The sequence below is a fragment of the Scleropages formosus genome, chromosome 14, assembly GCF_900964775.1.
Source record: "Scleropages formosus chromosome 14, fSclFor1.1, whole genome shotgun sequence".
Taxonomy (NCBI): Eukaryota; Metazoa; Chordata; class Actinopteri; order Osteoglossiformes; family Osteoglossidae; genus Scleropages; species Scleropages formosus.
In genome coordinates, this window is record NC_041819.1 from 16,255,305 (window position 1) to 16,281,111 (window position 25,807).

A 25,807-nucleotide genomic window follows, 5' to 3' on the forward strand; every position below is an offset into this window, starting at 1 on the left:
AACAAGCTCAGGTTTTTTGGCATTTGGTCCCATCCAAACTATTTAACACATGACCTAGAGTGACCCATTTGAGGGAGAGGGGACTCACCTGTTCATCAATACCGTATGCTCTTTGAGTTCAGTTGGACTGGTGGTGTAAAATTCAGACCAGGAACAACCAACTGTGTATGGAAGGAAGCCATGAAGAAGGGTAAACCCCCTCTCTCATGATGGCTGTCATGTAAGTCTCCAAGCAAATAAGCAGAGCGCTAACGCCGTGGTTTTGGCTCCCACCTCAGGCTTTTCCGGAAACTTACGCAGAAAAACTATGCAGCCTTCAAAGTCCAAAGACCCTGCAAAATAGAACGGTCAAGAAGCTGATAAGTGAGAGAGACTGAACCACATTCAGGAGATGGAGGAAGAAAGCACACCTGTCAAATAAAGTAATCTGAGGATGGCCTAATGGTCACATCCCACCCCTACATATCGCCTGTCTGTTTGAGAGGCTACAAGACAAATGGGTGTATTCGTTTAGGTTAAGCTGTCGTTGTCAAGTGGCAATGTGTCATGTCAATCAAAAGCAGTGATTGAAACTCGATTCTACAAATGTAATTAACCCCCCCTGACACCTGCCTGCCTTCCTGTGGGCCGCGATACCCATATGGAAATTCAGGCAGTCTGACCCAATTTCATTGGAGACCTCACCACCTGCTTTCAACCTACAATAGCAGAATAATAATAAGGGGGTTCTGTTGGGACAGCCATGCATTTCCCACACTCACCATCTGGTCCCAAAGAGCGCTTAATTAAGTTGTTTTGTGACACAGTGATGGCAATGATTTACAGAGCAGGTCGTTGCAAGACTTTACTTGGATGTACTCTGTTTCCCTCAAGAGCTGCGCTGCTCCATCGCGCTAGACGGCCCAATAATCAAAGGCATGTGCACTATGTGAGTAACTAGTAGATCTTGTCCCCTTGATAGATTCTTGGCAATTTTCAGCACAATGTTTGTGTAATCATGGAGTCTTGTTCCAGTGAACTAATGAAATTTCAATTCTTTTGCACTAACAATCAAAATGATTTTTTTAAAACAAATATGTAGCACTGAAATGATTCCAAAAGATTTATAATTAGACTCACCTTGTCATTTCTACATAGATTGTGGTTCACCAGGTTTTATAGTATTTTTTGTATGGTTCCAAAAGGTTTTAAATGAGTAACTCACCTTTAAATTTTTTCATAAACCATGGTTCACCTGCTTTTAAAACTGTATGTTTATTTAAAATTGTGGTCAAATTAAATGAACTGAGACTGAATAAAAACACCAGCTGTCATTTTCTCAAAAATTAGAAGTGACAGCAAATTCACAACCGTAGACAGACCCCCGAACCCTCAATTTACAACACACCGTAACCACTGATTAGCATCAAGACTGCAATATTAGTCACCATTAATCAGTGTTTGTGATGTTTTTCTCTGTTTTTCCATCATTCAGAACTTGAAGCCACAGAAGCGTGCAGTTGGCTGCGGGCAACTGGATTTCCACAATATGCGCAACTCTACGAAGGTATTTGACATTTAATTTTATTAGCCTAAAAATGTAACTGGTTGAATCCATTATCCATTGTCATATAATGAGTCCAAGAACACCAGTTGAATTTTAATGAAGCACCATGTTGGTTAATTACACGGATCAAGGTAGAGTGGGTACTTTGTGGAAGGAGTAAATGATGACATGATTGTGGTGGCTTATCTTGTCCATGATGCCTGCCAGAAGTTTTGTCTTGTTTTGCTTCTCTTACATGGGTGTGTGTTTTCATATGAGTGATTTTTTTAATCCAGCATTTAGCATGTTTTTCCTCATCTTTAGTAGTGCTGAGTTCGTCCCCCCAAAAAAAATCACCGAGCCGTTTCTTTCAATTTGTGCCACTTTGCTGCCAGTATATTTGATTACCTCTTACATCTGAGCAGAGAAAGGTATTTCCAGGGACATTTTCTGCTTTGCAAGCTGCTAACGACAAAATTAAAGGAAATGAGATAGGTATGAAAATGAACATATTATCTTAACATGGTTCAGCCTCTGGACTGTATAATAAATGAGTAATTTGCATGGCAATGAAATGGCTTCTGCATCGTCATTAAGATGATATATTTTTCTGAAAAATTAATAGTAAAAAATAGACTCTGAATCCCTGTCTTCTTCGTTTTCCTTAATTCTACTTAAAATTTTTGGTATTAAAAAAAGAGTAGTTAATCCATAATTCCAGATCAGGGTGTATGTAAAAATGATGGATGATAATTTACTCTCTTCTTTGTTTTATATGAATCTTTTGTGGTGTGATAAGAGTGGAATCATGTGATGTCTTTTTGTTGCTGAAATGATTGGTCCCTCTGTTACTTTGCTGAGTGTCGCCGGGCCTCAAAAAAGCAGAAGTCACACTGCTGAAGCTTTTGTGGTGATGGCAGAGAGGGACAAGTTGACACAATAGCTGGAAGTGATAGATAGCAACAATGCAGAAAAATTTTTTTCATTATTATTACCACACGCAGAAGTACTTACTTCATCGCATATGTGGACGTGTATAAAAGCCATTTTTCAAATATGCAAATTAGTATAAAGCTTATACTAATGCTGTTCTCAAGCTTAAGTGTAAAGTTTCATTGGTCTGATACTGTTCGTGAAAGTGCTTTAGTTTTAAATGAAATAAAGTCAAGTGATTGTAGCTTTGCAACTATACCTGACAAGTTGTGTATTGTGCATGAAATTTAGAAAAAAATGCATCATCTTATATAAATCACTATGAATATACTGTACGTGCTTCTTATACATGGATGTATCAGAGGACCTCAGAGGTTAGTTTCTGACACGTGAGACAGCACAACAGCTGGTCCCACCCAAGCCTTCCATCTCATATTAATTTGCTGTAAATCAAAAGTTGTGAACAAAAAATATACAGTTTTGGTGAAGAGAAAAGAAAGGACAGCTTGTATTTTTGTCTTAGTTCAACGAAATATGCGAAAGTTGCACTCTTTTTCAGGTAAATATTTCCTGAAGTCAGTCAAGATTACATATAAAAAAGGGGGGTATTGTTTTTTCCCCCTCTTGTTTTTATACTTCATTCACAGTGTCAGCATGTAAGAGGGCAGTCAGTTTTCAGACTTTTCTTCGCAGAACAGCCGTTACCATGGCAGTGCTGCTGCGGACAGAGACCCGTGCGAAGGGACAATGATTTACCTCTCGAGTGGCTTGCTGATCACAGTGCCACAGGCTAACAAACCACACGCGCTAAAGTCGAGCAGCAGAATAAAATAAGAAAATGGGGTTTTTGCATAGCTTCCTGGTGAAAGATCAGAACGCTCAGAGTACTGCCTATTACATGTCATGGACAACACTAGTTAAATCAGTAATATCCTCCAAACGTATATTTAACGATAGTGCGTGATAGCTGTTCCGTTATAATTATGTATCAAAATTATATTTCCACATACTTATAATAATGTTTTTCCCATACACGTTTGTCCATCTGTTTATATCCATATCCATCATCCATCCATATGGATGGAGTCCAGCAGGTTGATGGATATTGGCATAGATGAATATAACCCTTGCTGTGTCCAGTTCTATCAAGAGTGATATCCATAACTCGAACAACGTGTGAGATGTTTGTAACCTGGATTTTGTCAGTTTAGCTATCTATCTGGGTTGCACTTCTGGGCTGTCAGTTCAAATCGGGCTCAGTCTGTATGGAGTTTGCATGTCCTGCCCGTGGGTTTTCTCCCGCAGCCCAAAAACATGCTGAGGAGAATTGGTGTCTTTCAGTTGCCCTGAGTGTGTGTACATATGTGTGTGATTGCCATGCAATGGACTGGCGCTTCTTATACTTGGTTGTTCTCAAACAGGCTCCTGACCACTTGGACAAGCATTTATTGATATGTTAATGATATCGAATGAATGGAACTATATAGCATCATTACCACCGTTTAAATGTACTACAGCAGGAGGAAGGATCTGTACCCAGGACATTATGATTATAAGACAATGTTTGCAGTAAACGGCTCTAATCACCACACTACCTGCTGTCGCTTTGGATAAAAAATGAAGCAATGAAGTACTGACTCTAGGACTATATATGTATATGTATGAATGGGGTGTCTGCGCCAGTGTGAACTTGTTGGTGGAACCATAGCTTGGAGCAGCCTTCAGGCTTTCATGACGATGCTCTGCATGCCAGTTCTGGTGCCGGGCAGATGGTTGCAGTTTGTTTAATTTCCATGCTAAAGTGCAGCTGTCGATTAAAGCTTGGCAGATGAGCTCCTCTGTCAGTAACTATTTCGACACTCTAATCTGCTGCAGTGCAACTTATTTTTCTGGTTTTGCAGGATAGGGGAAGTCAAAGCAGGGAGATCTGGTCTGATTATCTATTCATACTGTACAGTGGAAGCTGTCGCTGGTGAAAACTGCCATGTGCTGGCAGGTCGTCGTGTTGCGAATATAATACAGGGCTTTTTGCACTCTCAAAGTTTACATTATTTATTTTCAATCTTGTGTGGGGATAGCGCAGCCTATACAGCAGAAATTTTCTGCCTCCATGGATCGACTCACGTTAAATTGTTAACTAGAAGAAGCTGTTCGTAATAGATGAGCCCAAGTTTTTGAAACAGAGCGTAGAGTTTAAGGAGGAGCTCCCACCACTGAGCAAAATAGCCGCAGGTTTATTTATGAGCAATCCTGCTGTTATATTTTTCAAATGCTTTGTATTCTGTCATGATATATTGATATTTGTATGTCAAAAAACATCTGCAAGAACTGTCTTAACCTTTTAAAAACATCATCACGGCTGCCTATTGACTTAACCTCAAAGATTGTCGAACTCCAGTTATTAACTGGGTAATATAGTATAAAGCAGACAGTCTCATCTTATTGTGATGTATTTGTTTTTTAAAGCTTTTTTTTCCTAAAGCTGAGAAATTCAAAAGGCCGCATTACAGTAAATAGGAGATTGGTGCATTCAAAACACCCCTTGGAGTGCAGAAGTAAATACGCTCGAATTTCCTCTCAAAAATACAAGTCTAGAGTATTGGGCTGCTGCTACTGTAACAATTCCTGCACATAAATGGGAGGAAATCTGTTTTCGGGAACTTACAGCAACAATTCCATTTTAGAGTTCTTCCCTGCTGGGTTGTTTTCCATTCGGTTAAGTTCCTTGTTTTGCTGTTTGTACATGTATTCTATACCACTTTCCTGTCGAGACTGGTTGTAATAACAAAAGCCATAACTAGGCAGCATGTTACATTTTGGTTGTGGACAATGACTAAAGGGCAAGGTAGTTAAAGGCACAGACTTGTACACTGAGGATTTCCTGTTGAAGCCCTAGGTGGGGCCCTGCTGTTGCATGCCTCAGTAAGGTTTTTATCCTGAATTGCTTGAGTAAGATAAGATACAAAAAAAATAATTGGTTGAGTTGTCACTGTGAATATTATTATCAGTAATAGTATAGATTGGTTTTCACGTGGATGAGTGGCTCTACATATAGTGTGTGTATGTGTGACCATTTATATTTAACTGATACTTTTCTTGAAAACAGCTTACAGTCTTAAGCTACTTATAATTATTTACCCCTTTGTACTGCTGGGCAATTTTTTACTGAAGTAATTTTTTTGGATATGGATCTTGGGCAAGGGTATTACAGCTTGAGGTGAAATTTGAACCTGTAACCACTGGGGCTATAGGCAGCAGTTCTAACCACTATTCTACCAAGTGCCCCTAAACAAACATGCAAATGTGTGTGTCATTACCCTGCCTTGGACTGGTGTCCTGTCCAGAGTGTACCCTCCCTCATTCCATGTGCTTTCTGGGATAGGCTACGGACCTCCATGACCCTGCATTGGATAAGCAGATTTTGAAAGTGAAATAGCTGGATAATACTAAACATAAATTATCATTGTTACTATACTTTTACTTCAAAGTCCTTGCATGTCCGTGTCCTCCGTCAGATTTTTTTCTTTCTGTGTTACAAGAGAAGGTTTTTCTCTAAATGTTATATTTTGTTTTTCTCATATTTGTTTTACAGATGGGCTGTTTCCAGTTAATATCGCTTCTGTTAAAAAAGACCATGATTTCCTGGACGAGGATTCACTGAAATCTCTCTGCAGGTAACACATAACACCACATTTTTGTACATGCTTGTGTCATTATTTTCTCACACCACAACCTTGAGATACACACACACACACACACACACACACACACACACACACACACACACACACACACACACACACACACACAGACACAGACACAGACACAGAGCTGAATTTGGCTTTTACCGTGGTCATTTTACAGTTTATTTCATGCTTTGGCCAACATTTTCTGTCTTTCTGTTTTTTCATGGTGTAATGCAAATTCTTCTGAGCCGGCAGCAGATCAGCATGGGGAAAAATAGGCTTTTTGAGAGTTCCTTGTCTGCACATTTTCATTGTGTACCGTTTAGCTTAGATAAGGGCCCATTTGTTTTCACCACATAAATGGGAAGCTACTCCTTCACCCCCTTTCCTATGCTAGAGTTAAAAAAAAATTTGGTCTGAAAAGCTTTATACATCTGGGAAAACTCATTGGTGGGAAAACTCAGTGGCAAGCTTAGAGAATGTGCAGTTTTGCAATGGTACAGCTTCAGTTCAGTTCAAGATCCTCTATGACAGTTCACTTTGAAAAGCACACCCTATGCCTTTTCTTCTCAGTATTGTGGATTGTTGATGACTAAGTGTGTGTCCGATACACAATTGTGATAGGTGTTTTGTCTGTGCTGGGTAGGCATCGATGTACTCTTCCAAAATGTAACCTTCCGTTCTCAGTGTCTGATCATTTCCTTGCAGGAGGCTGACCACCCTCAACAAATGTGCCTCCATGAGACTGGAAGTTCACTTTCAGCAGAAGCAGGTGGGTCACTTTGTGGTGTACCTGGTCCCTGGATGCCCAGTAGCTCATGCTTTGTGACATCTTGTTAACGCCATTCTTTTTGGTACATAGATGAGCTTATCCCCTGAGATATGCCTCTCAGATTCCAGCTGTTTTCTCCCATTTCATTGTTATGTAAGGCATCAGATACTTGAGAACAAAGACTTTTCTGCACCTAATGGGTATATTGAATCATATGTAAAGTGTATTAATGTGAACAGTAGTTTCTCAAATTGTGGCTTTGCCATTTTAAATTCATTTTAAGTCTTTTGTAGCTAACTGAGAGAAACTTCTGCTGTAAAGGTTTGGAAATGACCTTATTATGGGCTCTCTTTTTTTAGAGCGAGGACTCAGAGGACGATGACCTCTGTGCCATTAGTGACCGTTGGGCATTCCAGCGGGACAGCAAACGGTGGTCTAGGCTGGACACCAACCCACCACTTGCTGCACCCAATTTGGGAGTCCTTTCAGCCAACAGGAGGGCTTCAGTTAGCACTGAGAGTGTCCTTAGTGACCTCAGTGACCTTGAAGTGACCTCAGTGCAAAGCAATGGCAGTCTGAGTTGTGGCAGTGCCAGAGGAACCCCTCTGAGCAGCCAGATCACCATATCGGAACCCTTTGCACCCCAGTCTTCGGACTCTCCTGATGGGTCACTTCACAGCAGCCAGGGCGCCAGCTCTTCCAAGGACCACCTCTCCATCCGAGAAAAGACAAGGAGGTGTTCCAGGAGGATCTTCAGGAGAATAGAGTCTCTCAGGAGAAAAGACAAAGAAAGGGAAGCAGTGAATATGAAGGACCTCATCAACCCAAAGGTAGATGTTAAACAAGGGCAGTTGCAGCCTACTGTGAGCCTGCATTGCACACAGAACGAGAGCCTTCCAGGCTTGAAACAAAATGCTCGGGAGAGTAGTAGCTCCCCGTACAGCAGGAAGACCTATAATACGATTTGCAGGAGCACTGCACGCAGATCCTTGGTGGAAGGGAGAGTCAAAACGAAAAGTAAAGGACTTTATTTGGAAGACTATGAGAGGTACTTGAAGGTCCCTAACTGGACAGATCAGTCGAGTAAACTTGAGAGCAGGCAGGAAAGCTGTCTTGTTCATCTCCCTAAAGGCCACAAGCCAGGCACGTTCCCTAAGTCTCTCTCCATTGAAAGTTTGTGTCCCGGTCCCCATGATGATTCAAATGGGTGGCAGTTGGACAACACAGATGTTTCTCTTGGCAGCGCTAGTGAGTCTCAGGACTTTTCAGGGCTTCACCAGAGACGGAACTCCTGTGGCTCCATGGGGAGCGTCTATGACAATGTGCCAGAGGACTATGGGAGCACCTGGAACCTGAACCTGGAGGGTGATAAAGTTTTCGAGCATCTTGATGACATCCTGCAGCATGTTCATGGCCTCCAGCAGAACATTGACCACTGGTCCAAGAAGATCTCCCTGGAGCTGGAAGACAGGGACATAGACGGTGATTCAGAGGAGCGAGCAGAAACCACGTATCCTTCAAGCCTGCATTTTGAGGAGCGGTCCATGTCAGACATTGGAACAGCGGCAAGTGACTATGACAGCACAGGGAATTCACTGAATGAGGCGGAAGAGATGGAGATGAGAGAGCGTCGTGATTCAGGAGTTGGAGCCTCTTTGACCAGGCCAAGCAGGTTCGATACTCAGATGTTCATATATTGGTTCCTTATCTGACAAACAGAATTGGGACCAGAAGTTGCTTCATGATTTTTTTTCATCATAACTTGAGTCACCTTTATGACTGATTGACAGTCAGTAAAAGGTAATAATGTGATTAGTGTCCCTGAAATTCTTTGGAAAATATTCCATCAGACAGGTAATGTAGCGGTTACAGGCATTTCTTTTGAAGGATCCGCTGTTGAATCCCTGATTCTGCTGTAGTACCCTGGATTGAGGTACTTATCTTGAATTGCTCCTGTAAAAATTTCCCCCTTTATGAATGAATACATTTTTGTAGGTAGGTTATAGTATGGAGGGGGTGCGGTGGCGCAGTGGGTTGGACCGCAGTCCTGCTCTGCGGTGGGTCTGGGGTTCAAGTCCCGCTTGGGGTGCCTTGCGGCGGACTGGCGTCCCGTCCTGGGTGTGTCCCCTTCCCCCTCCGGCCTTACGCCCTGTGTTGCCGGGTAGGCTCCGTGACCCCGTAAGGGACAAGCGGTTCTGAAAATGTGTGTGTGGGTTATAGTATGTCCAGAACATTTTAAATTTTTCTGTATAACAATGGCCGATAAATTAATTTTTTAAATAAAACATATTTTTATGTATTTCTTTTTAAATGTTTAAAAAATAAAAGTAGCTTCTCTTTATAAAGTAATATTCAATGTTGATTGCTGACTGATTCATCCAATAAGAGTGCAACATTCGTCAGCTTGTTATTGATTGCTGACGCTCATGAATACCATAATCTTTATTTTCTTTGGATGTTTTTTACTGCCATGCATTGGCTTGGAGGGTAAACACACATCACTTTGAAATAGAAATTCTTAAAAATGCATACATAAAAAAATGCATTTTAAATTGCTGAAAGAAAATATTTGTATCTTCAAAAATCTGTCGGAAGACTGTTCGTAAAACAAGGAGCCGGTGTTCGTGGTTTAGTGTTTAGACATGCTATTCAGGTTCACCCATAGTGTGTGATTGACAGAGGGATTGTGTTCCACTGATGTATGGATGAGTGACCCAGTGTAAGTAGTGTATCTAGCAGTGTAAGTCGCCTTGGTCATTAAGGTGTGTGGGCTAACACTGCATAGAGTTCATTGGAAGTCACTTTGGAGAAAAATTTCTGCTAAATAAAATGAAAATGTAAATTTGAAAATACTTGTGTGTGTGTGTGTGTGTGTGTGTGTGTGTGTGTGTGTGTATATATATATATCAAAATATTATATATATGTGTGTGTGTGTGTGTGTGTGTGTGTGTGTGTGTGTGTATAAAACATAGTACATGTAGCATGTTACAGAGGTGCTATATCCGAGTGTTTAATTCTCTGCAAGAAAACCACATCACTGTTGAATATGGATTATTTGTATTCCAGGAAACTGAGATGGCACAGTTTTCAGAACTCCCACAGACCCAGCCTGAACTCAGCCTCCCTGGAGATAAACCTCCAGTCAGCTGCACAGCTCAACCTGCTTCAGAAGTTCTCTCTGCTGAGATTGACAGCAATAATGGAGAAATACTGTTCACCCAATAAGCATGGCTGGAGCTGGTGAGTGCTGTGCCATAATAGAGTGAGAAAGACAAAAAACACAGCAAGTGCTCTTTTCTGCAGACATTCACCAAATAGATGCAACACAAGGGATATAGAATATTTCATGCCCCAAATATTTTGATTTCAATTTTAACTGGACTGCAAAAATGGTTTCAAAATGCTACCTCAGATTTTTGCAGGTAATTTATGCAGGCTGCATGTTTAACTCATATTAATCCTTTGCTTGTTTGCAAATTAATATATGATTATAATTTGCTAACTTGCTAGTTAGTTCATTTATGTAGCTCTTCAGGCACAACCTAGTCGTTTGGCCTTGGTTTAAGGCTTAATAAGCAAATTTTGACATTTGCACAGCTTTCTATTGAAGCAGATGAACAAGACTTTAATTGCGGAGAACATTTGTACATAGGAATTAGCCAAGAATGATTCATTTGTATTAAAAAAAAAAAAGTCAAAGTGATAGAGTAAGTCACCTTGGACAAAGGTGTGAGTTAAGAAATACTAGCAAATTATCACTATTAATGATCTAATAATAATAATGTCACTTATTAATAGTCATTGTATGTCACTTTGGAGAAAAGTGTCTGCTAAATGAATAATTGTAATGTAATTGGTTACCATAAAGTAACAGTTTCAAAAAAAGGTACAATACTCAATGAACAGTACAATTACTTATAAGGATTTGTGAGAGTATATCTAAATAATTTTGGCATACAGGTGGAAATAGCAGCAAGATTATAAAACAGGTGTACTTGGTGACTTAAAAAAAATACATATTAATTAATGGTATTTGCTGGTGCGAAGTCCAGGTTTTTTTTTTTTTTTAGTGTAGGAGCTGGATGACAACAGTTTGGGTTATGTGGTACAAAACCACATGATTCAACCACATATTCAAAACACATGTGGTTATCAGGTTCAAACCAACTGTTTCTGGACTTCATCTCCTCAAACTGACTCAACCTTACAGGGCAATGCAAAAGTTCATGAAGAGGGGCAAGGTCCCAGACTATAGAAGTAAGAACGTCTTTGGTGTCCCCCTGGTCATCAATGTTCAGAGGAGCGGCCAGCCCCTACCCCAAAGCATCCAGCAAGCCATGCGCTACATCCGCAGTCGCTGTGTGGACCAGGTAGAACATCAGGATGTATTTATATCCATGAAACCCAGTAGCACCTGATAGACTTCTGTTCTTCTGCACTTTCATGCATTTGACAAAGTTGCATCTTTGCCCTTAATAATGTAGCTCACGAAATATCATGCTCGTGACAAACCTTCCGGCTAGGTTGGCATTTTCCGCAAGTGCGGCGTCAAGTCGCGAATCCAGACCCTGAGACAGTTGAACGAGACGTCACCAGACCATGTGAGCTATGAAGGCCACTCTGCTTATGACGTGGCTGACATGCTGAAACAGTACTTCCGAGATCTTCCAGAACCTGTGTTTACCAGCAAGTTGACAGAAACCTTCCTGCAGATCTACCAGTGTAAGTTTCACTGCTTTAGCGGTTTTAAGTGGCATGATTTAGCCTTTTCCATTTCTACTTCTCTAATCTTAATGCAATAAAAAATTTTTGTTACTTTGAAAACAAAAGTGACTCTTCCAGCACGCAACTGTCACTTTTTTATTTTGAATTAAAGAATTGTCCTCCAGTCTAACTTCCTTGTAACCTGTTGTCCTCCTTCCCCTTTCGTCTCCATCTAAGTTGTCCCCAAGGACCAGTGTCTGCAGGCAGTGCAGGCTGCTGTTGTGCTCCTGCCTGACGAGAACCGGGAGGTTCTCCAGACGCTCCTCTACTTCCTTAGCGATATCGCCTCTGCCCAGGGTAACCAGATGACTGCTGGCAACCTGGCTGTGTGTCTGGCACCTTCCATCTTCCACCTCAATGTCTCCAAAAAGGAGGGCACTTCGCCCAGGTACTCTTCCCCCTGATATCTACAGATCTTCTTCACTGAAGAAAATCAGTGCCAAACCACAAACAGCATGTGCATTAAAAATCCTTTGATAATTCAGTGATTTGGCCAGAAGATGTGCAATAATGATCAATTTTCTGTTTATGCCAAAGAGACACTTGTCTGTGAGAGCCCATTTTCAAACTTTTTCTTCTGTTAATGTATGTTATTTTGTTCACCGGTATTCATCACTGCACAGCTGAAAGAAAGGTTTGGGTGCAGATACATGATTGCCTAGTCACTTTTTTTGTTTGTTTTGTTGCTTATGGAATTCATACCAAAAATGCCAATAGACTGTCATAGCAGATGGTGTTGAACAAATTTGTGTAGTTGTCTGGAGATCAGGAAGGAAATTGCTCTGAAAGACATGGATTTCAGTTTTAATGCTGGGAAAGATTCAGCACTGACGGAGAGAGGGAGCTCATTCCACCATCTTAGAGTCAAAATGGAGAACCAGTAGGCTTTCGATTTTGGACTACATTAATACTGAGCACTCAGTGTAGCAACTATTAGAAACAAACCTCTCTTTCTTGCTCTAACAAATGGATAAGTGCATTATACTGAAGACGTACACTTCCGCAGCCCAGAACCATGAACATCACATGAGTAAATGTAATTTGCAAATCTGTTTTGCGGCAGATTAATGCACAAGAGGGGTGGCATGGGTAAGCCAGATCAGAAGGACCTGAATGACAACATGGCAGCAACGGAAGGTCTCAGTCACATGATCATCGAGTGCAAGAAGCTTTTCCAGGTGAAATATACAGCTTGAAGATAGTGAACTCATACATGAGCATGGGTACATCTTGGCTCTTTGCTATGCAAGTATCTGTTTTGAATTACAAATATAAACATGTATGAATCATGCCTTTTACATCATTACAATGTAAATTATAGAGAGTCTTTTGTATAGTTTGGTATTTTTTACTGGAGTAATAATGTGCAAGTATATATTATATATGTATATATAATAATGTATATGTTTGTATGTAATGTGGCATGAATAAATATGCACTACATTTTAATTAATTCATTAATTTTATACTGCAGTACTTAAGGGTAGTATAGAAGTGGTGAGAGTGGAATTCCAGCAACCTTCATGTTACAAGTGTGTGTCTTTAACAACTACATTACCTGCTCCAGTGAATAAAACTTCTTCAAAATGTAGTTTGCTTTGTTCCTGAATATTGAATTTCTTAATGTGTTCATTTTCTGTTAACTGCCCACAAACCCGAGGGATCTGCTCTCCTGTTTTATGTGGACAGATTCCGCAGGATATGATGCTGCATTCGCAGAACTCGTACCTGGCTGCAGATGCCCAGCCGCTTCCCCTCCACGGAATCGGCATGAACCTGAAGGGCGAGCCGGCGGACTACCGTGCCTACCTGGAGGACAGCATCCAGTGCCTCTTACGAGAAACGACAGAGAAGAGCAAAGGGTGGCGAGGCGTGTCAGCACCCGAGAACACAGAGCTGGCGTACAAGAAGGTACCACTGTGGCTAGTTATTTAATGTCAAATTTTAGCCTAATAAATTTTCAGAATTTAATTATGTGTCAGCAGAAGTTAATAACTGCTTTACATCTTTAAAATGCACACTGGTAGCTCTAGACCATTTAAATTTAATTCTAACATTTCAGTGATAGATTATGTAACATTTTTATATCAGTTTTAGAGTTCAGATGATCAAACTCATCTATGTTGTTAGCACATGTTGATTTATGTGTTACATACATGCATGTCTGTGTGTGGGTGTGTCCTAAACTATGTACTGTATATACATATATATACACAAGATGCACACTCTGTATATAAATACAAACTCACACACACACACACACACATATATATATATCAACATAAACATATATGTCCTGGTTTATAGTTATAGCAGGGTGTCTGACATGCAGTTTTGTTTTTTTGTTTTATTTTGAAAACTTTCATTGAAACTAACTGTAAATTTGAGCATTCCTCACAATGTATTGTTTTTATGATGCATTTACAAAACAGAAACGAGATTGTTCCATGCCCCGTGTCATACAGGTTGGAGATGGACATCCCATACGCCTGTGGAAAGTCTCCACAGAGATTGAGGCCCAGCCCAGCACTGTGTTGCACAGAATTCTGCGAGAGCGCCACCTATGGGACGATGACCTGCTGCACAGCCGCGTGGTGGAAGCTCTCGAGGACAACACGGAGGTGTATCAGTACGTCACGGACAGCATGGCTCCTCACCCCCGCAGAGAGTTTGTTGTGTTGAGGTACTGCATCTAATGTCTCTATCCAGATGAGCGATATGAACAATTTATACAGCTACACATGAAGTATATAACAGAAGGGCTTTCAAATGGAAACCTTCTATTTGTAAGTCTCTCTCCTCGTTCTCCCGCTGATATATAACTGCGCTTAAGTTTTTAATGCAGAGAGATAAACTGGGTTGTAACATTTGCATTTAATTAATTTGGGAGACAGTGTTATCGCAAGTAATTTGCATTAGGCTCAAGACCCAATAAAATGTGTTCAGATGGTGTTTTACACAGCAGCACAACAATGCTGCTGGTATAGCATTACTCTGTCTGCATGCTCTGATGCACTATTATAGGGGAAGAACGTTCTAGATCTGTGCAGGCAATCCTATGTGTTTTAGGTGGATTGTTCACTCTGAATTGCCTGTAGTGTGTGTGTGTCGCTTTGCCGTGATGTAAATGGGCGAATAACTGCAGGGTCTTTACTGAATTGTATGTAGCATTGTAGGTCACACTGGATAATACTAGTTAGTAATTGTTATGCGCCTGTTAAATGAATACATTTAGCAAAGCAAACCAAATACACAAGAGTTTGGAAGACTTCACCAGTAGTAAGGCTAATGTGCAGTCCATCATGGAAAGGAATGTGTGATTGCCAATTTGTTGCTCTGTGTCTACCGTCTTTCTGTCTCCTACAAATGCATACACATTGAATTATTTGAGTATATTACTGTTATATTATTAATCACTCGCTCGCTCACTTTCTTTAGCCACTTGTCTTTATCAGGGCCACGGTGGTCCAGAGCCTATCCTGGAATCATTGAGCACAGGGCTAGGGAGGTACACCTTGAATGGGATGTCAGTCTTTTGCAGCAATATTAACAGTTAATATATCTTTTATTAATAAAATTATTGCTATATTGTTGCTATTATATATTATTATTGTTTGGGACTTACTCGGTTTGTATGAACACCTGTTGTGTGACCATGTCCTTGTCCGTGTCCCTGCCTTCCTGCAGGAGGTGGTACACCGACCCGTCCAAGGGGCTCTGTCTGCTAGTGTCCTCCTCAGTGGAACACAACAAGGGGCCCCTAGAGGTTGGCCTGCGAGCTGTGCTCCTCACCTCTCGCTGGCTGATTGAGCCTCAGGGTGTCGGGCGCTCGCGGCTCACCCACTTCTGCAGGGCTGACCTCAGGTGAGCCACTCAGTGACACAGCACCCCCAGTGGCAGTTCCTGGGGAAAACAGGCAGACCTTGTCAGCTGGCCCTCAGTACTTCACTGTTCATTTGGCCGCAGCAGGTCTGTATTAATCAGTATATCTGCTGGGAGAGCATTACTGGCCAACGATTCATGTCATCGCTGATTCCAACTGCCTCATTCAGCTGTCTAATACCCATTTAAAAGAAGATGAAAATTTTTTAATTACTTTTTTATTTTTTATGACTAAATTTGTACAGGAAAAATTACAGTATGGATGTTCGCTGGATTTTAGCCAGTTTCCAGTGCATGTTTTCTGCTGCTCTCCTATTTTGCTGCCCTACTAAATAATTAAATAGGTTAGCAGCAGGTGGCACAGTGCTTAGGGATGCTGCCTTCCGCTCGAAGGAGCCAGGTTTAAATCTCATCTCCTACAATAGTACCCCGAGCAAATGCACTTACTCTGAATTGATTCAGAATTGATTCCGAAAAAGTTGCCAGCTGTATAAATAGGAGAATAGTTTTAAGTAGCTTAATGTTGCCAGTCACTTTGGAGAAACGCAGTAGTAAGATAAATTAATAGAAGTAGATAGGGGACAGGCAGTGGCATAGTGGTTAGATCTACTGCTTATGGACCCAGAGGTCACAGCTTTGATTCTCACATCTCACTGTAGTACCCTTGAGCAAGGTACTTACCCTAAAATTGTTCCAGTAAAATTACTCAGCTATATAAATGGGTAAATAATTGTAAATACCTTAGCATTGTAAGTTTCTTTGGAGAAAAGTGTCAGCTAAATGAATGAATGTAAATATAGGCTCAAAAAATAACTTGTTTTTGTGCAGAGCCTTATAACTTTAACTGTGATTTTTATTTCATTTGCAAAATTATTTAGACTAGATCGTAACTCTTAGTAAGATAATAACCCTGTAATTGTATGTGTTTTTAATGTAAAAGTTTTGGCTGTAACTAAAAGCATCTGGCTGTTTCTCATTCCAGGGGCCGGTCTCCAGAGTGGTACAACAAATTCTTTGGCCACCTCTGTTCTGTGGAGGTGGCCAGGATTCGAGATTCATTCCCGGTTTTCACAGTTCGTGGACCGGAAACGAAGCTCTGACGTGTATGTTTTTCATGCGACGCGAGCCTGTTGAATAAGCTACCACACGTTTTCCACCCAGGAGGGAATTCTACAAGATACACCAGAATTGGAATCTTCTTCCAGGTCCTGGTTCCCTCTGTGGAAGAGGCACTGATGTAAAGAGAACTCTACACTCGTGTGAAAAGAGAAGTGAACTGGACAAGTGGTCTTTTGAGAAAACGCAAACTAACCTTGTCTGAAGTTCAAAGATGTTTAAAATTGACAGAATGAACTGAAGTTTATGAAAACCATAACTGACCCAAAATACAAGCATCGGAGACTCATCTGTATTTGGCAAGGTGTAAAATGATCCCATGGACCTTCTCTGTGGCCATGGTGACACGTCTTTCTTTTTGAAAGATGTGTTTACAGACCACTTGTCACAGTGGCGAGAAATATGGCCGTCATTTAAGGAAAATCCATATCTTGCTTTCGCAAGCGCTCAATAAACAGCAGCAGAAAGTGCCGATGCGCTGACGCCTTTTCATAGAATATACCACCATCATGTTCACGCTGCTATGTGTTTAACTAATAGAATTCTGAATAATACATTTTAACTATAATAAAGGAGGGGTTTCAAATGTACATAGATTTAAATAAAAGCACAACTCAGGCGCTGTCTAAATTACTTATTGAGGACTTTGTGGACTATATGCAGCTCACTCATGTTCTGCTACACTGCTCTTGCCAGTGTCATTTTATTTTAGCTTTTTAAATAGGTTTTATTTGATACTTGATAACAGCACCTTGAATTTAAGGTTTGTGGCCTATGTGATAGTTAAGTTAATACAATTTTTATGAATAGAAGCCGATAAGGTGTTTGAAATATTGTACTTTGCAAACAAAGAACTGACCTTGTGGTTGTTTTGTTCCCACATTGCCTGAACTGTGTGGTATTGTCCCTGTTTCTTTTACTGCACTGTGATAAATTATAAGATTGCGTCCCACACTCAACGTCCATTCTATTTTCTACTTCGCTATATAGTTAATTCTACCAGTGTAACTGAAACTGCATTGAGGTGCTACTGTGACTGATTTGACAGTTTCCTGCAACGACTTGTTTACCCAGCGTGAACTGAAGTCACCTCAAGGTTTTGTCGCACACCTTATCAGTTTTATGGGAAATTGCATCATGGGATTTCTGCTGAGTATCGGAAATGACCTGAGTAAAATGATGGAGTGGGTCGCCATGTTGTGCAAAATGATGAAAATAATACATTTTGGCATGATTATGTGGTCAGTATATTGACAAAACTGTTTTTTTTTTTTGTATGTATTTATGTGTGTGTGTGTGTGTGTGTGTGTGTGTGTGTGCAAATTTTACTGCATTTCACTGATCAGTGTTATTTATGTCAGGTCTTGCTTCAGTGTGGTGATATATTTCAGGTCAAAGGGCATTCTGTACTATAATTATACTCTTAAGATGTTGGTCCACATAATGTGAAAGTATACAATGGCCAAATTCTTCACATTAATTTTGTGTACTTTCCCCCAGTTACCATATATATACATATATACACTGTATATATGTGTATATATGTATGTATGTATGGATGTATGTATTTTCACACCAAATAGAGATCAGATTGTCATTCTTTGCTTTACTTCATTTTCTACATTTTGTTTCAAAATGTATATTCTTTTACCTTTGTTATTGCTTCATTGATGACAACTGTGCTTTTAGAGTTTATTATTTTTTACTTTGCACTTGAAATCATTGTTCAAGTGAAAATCAGTTTTAAAAAGCACAGTGATTGACAGTATTAGGTGTACATTCCCCTTCAATCTCTAACAGATTGGCTAAGAGTTGTGAAATTTAAACTGCTTTTTCAACATTTTATGTATAGTTATATCATTTGACTAAGTGGTGCACAGTGCATTTTTGCCTCAATTGTATTTATATATCTAATTTACGATACTATTTCAGCTGTTCAGTTATAAATCTTATTTTATTTCTTCAGATGTATGCAGAATATTAATAAAGGGTTCATTATAAATTAACTGAATAATTAAATGTTTATGTGTTACTACATGTTTTTATGATGTCTTACTGTTAATGAAATGTAGTTTTCCCATCTTGCTCTGCGTAGTGTAAAAAGAAAGCAAAAGGTTCTTTCAGAGATCTTGTATGTTTCAACCTGCACTGGGCATGGCCAGGTCCTGCTCTCTGACAGGCCTGGGGTTTGTGTCCTACTTGGGCAGCCTTGCGATGGATTGGCAGCCCATCCTGGGTGTGTCCCCTCCCCCCAGCCTTGTGCCAGGCTCCGGTTCGCTGCAACCCCACTCAGGACATCAGTTTCAGACAGTGTATGTGTTGGGGGGGTATGTTTCAACCCCCTATTTTATGTAAACACACACACACACACACACACACACACACACACACACACACACACACACACACACACACCTTGGCTGAAGCTGCTTGTCCCAAGCAGAGTTGCAGCAAGCCAGAGCCTAATCCAGCAGTGCAGGGCATAGGGCTGGAGGGGGAGGGGACACACCCAGGACAGAATGCCAGTTCATCATCCCAAGCGGGACTCGAACCCCAGTCCCGCCAGAGAGCAGGACCTGACCAAACCTGCAGCCCCCATATTATGTGTGAAGTTTTAACACAATTCAGTATAGACATCTAACTGTCCCATATGGACGCTAGACTTCAAACTTGCATGTTAAGGTTCTTAGCCAGTATCCTTTAATATTTATGATTTTTCCATTTATTTGCCAAGCATACTTTTTTTCCAAATTGACAGTAAGGTGAATTCTCCATGTGCACAGCCAACAAATTATTTTTAGTCTGGCAAGTGGCAGTCAGTTACCAGAGGGGCTCATTTACTGTTCATTTACAGTTGTTTTGGCAGGTGCAAAAGAGTCATCAACAAAGTGTGTCTGTCACATACTAAGCACCCCTAAAGGGATTTGCTCAAGTAAAATTTAAGCTGTATATGAGCTAATAAATTGCATAACATTTAACAAAGGAATATACACACACACACACACATTTTCAGAACCGCTCGTCCCATACAGGGTCACGGGGAACCGGAGCCTACCCGGCAACACAGGGCGTAAGGCCGGAGGGGGAGGGGACACACCCAGAACGGGACACCAGTCCGTCGCAAGGCACCCCAAGCGGGACTCGAACCCCAGACCCACCCGAGAGCAGGACTGTGGTCCAACCCACTGCGCCACCACACCCCCCTTAAAATCACATATTTAGGGCAATAAATTGAGAAAAATGAAAATGCTTTTATAATGCACACACATGACATATTAATTATAGCACATAAAAATTCATCATTCCAGTGAAGCAATGGCAGTGAGCTACAGTGGAAGAAAATTAAGCACACATGACCTCAGGGTTTCAAATTGACCCCCCAGCTCCTAGAAGCAGTGTTGTAACATGCCAGTAGAGGGCAGCACTTGTCATACCACTCAGTGCTGCAGGTAAAATGGCAGTCCTTGTGCTGAGGGATCACGGCCTACTTTCCATCAGCTTTTGCGTCAAGCTTTTCTATGAGATAAATAAGTGAATGAATGGAAAGAAATCGTTATAGCAAAAATAAACACTATTTTAGATTGAAAGTTTGTTGATGTAAAGTCCTTATTTTACATTCAGTTGTCCTCTGGTCTCTGAATCCCTCAGCCCCACCAATGAGCACGCAATGGTCTGATTTCTCAAATTCCAAATGGTGTATAGATTTTTAAATAAAAAGCCTATATCAACTGTTAGCTGAGGGATGGGATGTTACAATTTGACTCCGTGTGTAAATGACTTTCAGGAACCACCTCACCCCCGTGGATTTATGACTTCGGTCTCCTGGGCTTCTCACTCTGCTGGCTCGGAGCGCTCAGACCTTGCCGATGTTGTACCTCATGTACGCTGCTGGTGCTCTTCGGCTTGACGTTTGCAAAAGACAACATCTAAGGTGCCCTGTCACCACATAATACGTTTTTCCATTAGTGGAAAAGCGCACCACTTCAGTCCTGGCACACAAACAATTTGTTTTATTATTTACCTGCATCCCAGACAGAAGCTCACCTGTTCACCTGCTCTAATATAAGAGCAAGCTTTGCTTAGGGGCATGAGTTTTGGGCTGCTTCATTCTAGATTTCTTAGTAAGATTTGCCCCCTTTTTCTTATTCATTTATTAATTTTTTTATAAAGAAAAAGATGTTACTTATTTAAAAATAACACATAATTACATATTTTCAGAACCACTGATAAAAAAAAAAAAACATTTCACACATTTTGCACTTGTTAAAATCAAGTTAACAAAAATACTGCTTTGTTCTTCTACAAAATGCTAAATATAATATTGTAGTTTAAAGCCAGTTAGTGAACAAGGACAAGAAGCGGAACCACTTTCTGAGCTAAGTTTTTTGCAGCGACCACATATGGTTTGTGGAAAAGCTCCTTAAAAAAGCGGAACTTGATCTCGAGTTAAGCAATCGCAGCACAAGAAGGGGTGGCAACTTAATATATTGCAGCAAATCTATTATCTTCAGTATGGACATCACACTTGACTTAAGGACAATGACAAATGACATTTGGAATGGATCCTCTGTAACTGTATCAACTCTGCAGTACAAGACAGAGTTATTTAAAAACTTCAAAAAAAAAGAAAAAGGTAGCTGTGGTTGTTTTTGCAAGTTCAGCAGAAGTGAGAAAACACAGCTCAGTGGTGTGTATGATCGGCTGAGTGGGGTCCATTTAATCATTGCCCCCCTCAGTTCCAACTTTAGGGGTGAAACCACGTCCAGTCCAGATTTTACACCTGGTCTCTCTATTGGCAAACATATGCCTAGTCTTCCGGCTAGGTAGTGGGTGTGGGGGGAGAAATGGAGCGGCAGAGTGGAGAATCATCTTTCCGTTCTTCCTCCGATCCTCCTGCTGTTTTCTCATTTCATGTGTATTTGATCTGCTCTCCCCGAAGGGCGACCGCAGCAGTCTGGCTGCAGGGGTGCGGACGGGGATGAGGCCCAGGGCTCGTCCGTGCGCCTCCTCAAGGAGGATTGGCATGCGTGTAGATAGTGGAGATGCTGCGGGGTGTCTCCTTCAGTCCGACCTGCTGACACTTCATCTGGAGACAGAGTTTGATGTGGCTTTGAAAGGAGCTGGTGGTGATGGTGTAGAGTATAGGGTTTAGGGCACTGTTTATAGGCAGGATGAAGATGACCACCCACAAAATCATAGTGCCTAGAAGGAGGTCATAAAAAAGACAATGTGAGAAAAGCAGAAGATAAGAATATATTTTTTGAAACTAAAACAATTCTTTATCAAAATCATGGATTTTGCATTTCAACACCTTGTATCAGAACGTACATCTGTGTACATGAAAAATTGTTTTGTTTGAACTTTGAAAAATAAATATAAGCACATTTAAATAGTTTAAATAAATACAGGTCTATTGTTGTTTCTAAACTGCCCGTTATGTGAATGAGTTTGTGTGTGAGTGTCCTGCTATGGAGTGGCACTCCATTCAGGGTGTACCCTCCCTCACACCCTATGTTTCCAGGATAGGCTCCAGACCACTGTATTCCTGCAGATAACAAGCAGCTGATGAAAATGGAAAAAACAACTAAAATTTGCGGTCATGTTTTTGCAAATGTCTTTCAAGCATTACGGTTTTCCCATTATGGTTATTCAGTAAATTAATAAACCAAACCAAAATATTATCTGGAACTACATTCTGAACAACATTAAAATACTATATTGCATCATTATAATACTACACACATCTGATGTGTTTATTCAGAGAGCTCTCATGCTAATTGTGAATTCATGGATGAGCTTTTTTGTATCAGGGATCTGCTTTGTCTCTGGTGATTACCTGTGATTTCCACTTGTAACAGGGACAGTATTTTGATTAGGAATATGGGTATCCAGCACATGGCATCAGTGAAAACGATGAAGAAGAATCTCTTGGCAATGGAAACCTCATGATCGAAGACACTCTGTCGAGCTGTTTTGGCGGTTTTCCGTACAGAGTAGAACATGCTTGTGTATGAAAAGACGATCATGATGAAGGCAAAAAGATTTAGTCCTGTAAGACAGAATAAATTCACGAAAAAAGTGAAAAAAAAAAGAATTTTAAGTAAAACTGCAGTATTTTCATGCAGGAAACCTTATTCTATCATTCAAAAATATTGAAAAAATCAAATAGTGACAGGCAGTAAAACAATTATGATCCATCCATCCATCTTCAATAACATCTTGTCCAGTGCAGGGTCGTAGTGGTCCTGATCTTAATACAATTAATATATTAACATAAACACACACACATTTTCAGAACCGCTTGTCCCATACGGGGTCGCAGGGAACCGGAGCCTACCCGGTAACACAGGGCGTAAGGCCAGAGGGGGAGGGGACACACCCAGGACGGGACGCCAGTCCATCGCAAGGCACCCCAAGCAGGACTCGAACCCCAGACTTACTGGAGAGCAGGACTGTGGTCCAATCCACTGCGCCACCGCACCCCCTATTAACATAAACATTTAAAGTAAATCCTGATGTTTTAAATATCTCAGAATATGTTTGACTGTCAGCAGGCATCTCCATGACCTTTTCTTCATATGAATTCTTATCTTGATGGAGCAATAACCTTTTCATACTGCTGTGATCGAATTCAATTTCACACCACAGATTATGAGCATCCCGTGGCCCAACAAGAGGGGAGACAAAGTAGTAACTTAATGCACTGTCATATGGCCATGTCTGTCCTCAACTGGAGAGGCCTTTCTGCGCATACCTTACCCAAGAATATTCCAGTTGAGTAACTCCTAGCACCTGGCTTCTCTGTCACATCAGAATGAAGCGGAAAGCAGACTCCATTTCTGCCGTAGTAGTTGCCAAATGTTTGCTTGTCGCAGAAGGGGATGATGGCGATGACGAAGCCCAGGACCCATATGGAGATGAGGGTGACAAGGGTCTGTTTCCTCCCTGCACGGTAGTTGTGAAAAGGAAAGACGATGCACAGGTACTTCTCCACAGTCATGTATGTCAAGAGCATGACAGACACCTCTGTGGACAACATGGCCAGGGAGCCAATGAGCTGGCATTGCAGGCTCTCCATCCACAGCTGGGCATGCCTGTTGTACTCGCCGCAGTACTTAATGTCGAAGGCTCCAATGAAGAACAGGTAGATGCCCATCAGACAGTCTGCACCTGGTGGGCAAATTGAGATTTGAGAAATGCCTTAAGTGTGAGTTTCAAGAGTTCAGCATCACTTAGCATTCCTTGAAAGCAAACCCTCTTATCATGAAGTTCAAATATATGGAGTGTGAAACCACACGCGCACACACGCAGAACCGCTTGTCCCATACGGGGTCGCGGAGCCTACCCGGTAACAGAGGGTGTAAGGCCGGAGGGGGAGGGGACACACCCAGGATGGGACACCAGTCCGTCGCAAGGCACCCAAGCAGGACTTGAACCCCAGACCCACTGGAGAGCAGGACCGTGGTCCAACCCACTGCGCCACCGCACCCCCCAGTGTGAAACCCACAAGATAAAAAAATAATAGAATTTAGTATAAGCAAGGAAATATCAGTACAGGCAATGTTTTTTTATATTGTAATGCAAATCAGAGGAAGGTTAGACATGTTCCAGAAAGAAAATAAATTATAATTGCAAAGCCGAGTGAGAAAGGCCATCGCTGTGTGAAGTCTATGTTTTACTCACAGCACAGTGATTTTATGGCCATGGTATGATGCCGATTCTCAGTCGCCACGCAGGAGCGGAGGCAGATGACAAACACGTTGCCGAAGCAGATGATGAAGGCCACAACCCACACGAAGACGCGAAGGATGATGTTTGCAAGAAGGTTCTCAAAGGAAGAGATCCCGTCCGTGTTGGGCTTGCAACTCCGTACATTCGGAGAGTACCCGCAGTACTCAAACTTCTTAAAATATCTATAAAATAGTCAGTAGCATAGCAACATAGCATGTTAACATGAGGTGTCTGGCAGTTTCATTTCTACAAGGGTCCAACTCTTGTGTCCTTTAGAGAGACAATTAAGATAAATTATGACACCATTTTCAGCTACACAGTGTTGGGGTTAAGGATTAAAGTTAGGCATTAAGGTTAGGGTTATGGGTTAGTCTTAGGGTTTGGGATAGGGTTAGGGTTTTGGGATTGGGTTAAGGTTAGGGAAGGGTAAACGGCACGGAGGGGCAGCAGGCAATGTTGGTGCCTTACAGTGCCTTAATTGTATGTATGTCATGAGTTTGTGTGTTTTCCGTGTGACCGTAGTCCCAAGACATTCATGGGAAAGGGCAGTGTTAAACCACTTCTATCCACTCAGTTGGCACTTAAACCACCCATATGGTCTCAGTGAGTTAAACTTGACTTGAAAGCCCTTACCCTAGCAAAAAAGTCATGCATAATCACGAGAAAACAACCAAACATGGTTTATAGTTACTTTGGCAGTTTAATATCATAACTTTTATGTTGGGTGTTTGCGTTCAAGAGAACAGGTACTCACATGTGTGAAAGGTTGTTTAGAGAGCGAAACATCCGAATGCTGATATTTGGGATTTCTACTCCTTCTATACTCCTGAAAGAAAAAAGCAGCTTCTTTTACTGTTAGTTTACTGTTGCTTGATGCACTTGTTTTGCAGAAATCAACTACAAGCTAAAAAGGAAAGTGTGAAAGCAATGTGAATTATTATATTTGATAGTTATTTTGTGAACTGTGTGCTGTAAAAATGAAAATGTTGTGAGGGCATCTAAATAAGTTTTACAAGTAAATTTAACAGTTGAAATGTGAACCGAAGTTGAGTAGAAAAAGCTCAAGTTGTTATAAATCACCCTTGAGATCAATTTCTAGCTGACTGCAACTGTCACCAATACTTAACCATGAATAATGTTTCCATCAGCTGAACACTTTGAGTCCTTTGAACCAGACAGCAAATGTCAGAATCCAGACCATGAGAAGGAAAGTCATTGCACTTTGAGCACAACCCAAATGACAGGGCTGCTGGGACTCTCTTGTACTTCACACTCAGCTAAATGTCCTCTGATGGACCTTGATGGGTCAATCAGCACAAGAGGCAAATGTAGACTACAAGGATTATAGTACTGATCAAAAATCTGAGTACTTGTGTTTGAAATCAAACTTGCCTTGG

The 25,807-nt window shown here is 41.1% G+C and overlaps 2 protein-coding genes across 4 annotated transcripts in view; one reads left to right on the forward strand and one right to left on the reverse strand.

Annotated features, from left to right (window-relative positions):
* stard8 (StAR related lipid transfer domain containing 8) overlaps nucleotides 1–18,648 on the forward strand; it is a 44,158-nt gene extending 25,510 nt beyond the window's left edge. For all 3 annotated transcript variants that reach the window (XM_018728595.2, XM_018728593.2, XM_018728594.2), the window contains 13 exons: nucleotides 1,475–1,546; nucleotides 6,051–6,132; nucleotides 6,853–6,916; nucleotides 7,276–8,588; nucleotides 9,984–10,157; nucleotides 11,128–11,287; nucleotides 11,441–11,639; nucleotides 11,859–12,069; nucleotides 12,745–12,859; nucleotides 13,371–13,592; nucleotides 14,147–14,364; nucleotides 15,369–15,545; nucleotides 16,546–18,648. In XM_018728595.2, the coding sequence (XP_018584111.1) occupies nucleotides 1,475–1,546; nucleotides 6,051–6,132; nucleotides 6,853–6,916; nucleotides 7,276–8,588; nucleotides 9,984–10,157; nucleotides 11,128–11,287; nucleotides 11,441–11,639; nucleotides 11,859–12,069; nucleotides 12,745–12,859; nucleotides 13,371–13,592; nucleotides 14,147–14,364; nucleotides 15,369–15,545; nucleotides 16,546–16,663 (3,125 nt within the window). In that variant the 3' untranslated portion in view covers nucleotides 16,664–18,648. The remainder of the gene's footprint in view (nucleotides 1–1,474; nucleotides 1,547–6,050; nucleotides 6,133–6,852; nucleotides 6,917–7,275; nucleotides 8,589–9,983; nucleotides 10,158–11,127; nucleotides 11,288–11,440; nucleotides 11,640–11,858; nucleotides 12,070–12,744; nucleotides 12,860–13,370; nucleotides 13,593–14,146; nucleotides 14,365–15,368; nucleotides 15,546–16,545) is intronic.
* Nucleotides 18,649–21,687: 3,039 nt separating this feature from the next.
* The window catches only part of rxfp2l (relaxin family peptide receptor 2, like), a 34,039-nt gene continuing 29,919 nt past the window's right edge, over nucleotides 21,688–25,807 (reverse strand). The window contains exons 14-18 of the mRNA XM_018728428.1: nucleotides 25,165–25,236; nucleotides 24,363–24,592; nucleotides 23,439–23,849; nucleotides 22,516–22,728; nucleotides 21,688–21,881 (exon numbers count right to left, since the gene is read on the reverse strand). Coding sequence (XP_018583944.1) covers nucleotides 21,688–21,881; nucleotides 22,516–22,728; nucleotides 23,439–23,849; nucleotides 24,363–24,592; nucleotides 25,165–25,236 — 1,120 coding nt within the window. The remainder of the gene's footprint in view (nucleotides 21,882–22,515; nucleotides 22,729–23,438; nucleotides 23,850–24,362; nucleotides 24,593–25,164; nucleotides 25,237–25,807) is intronic.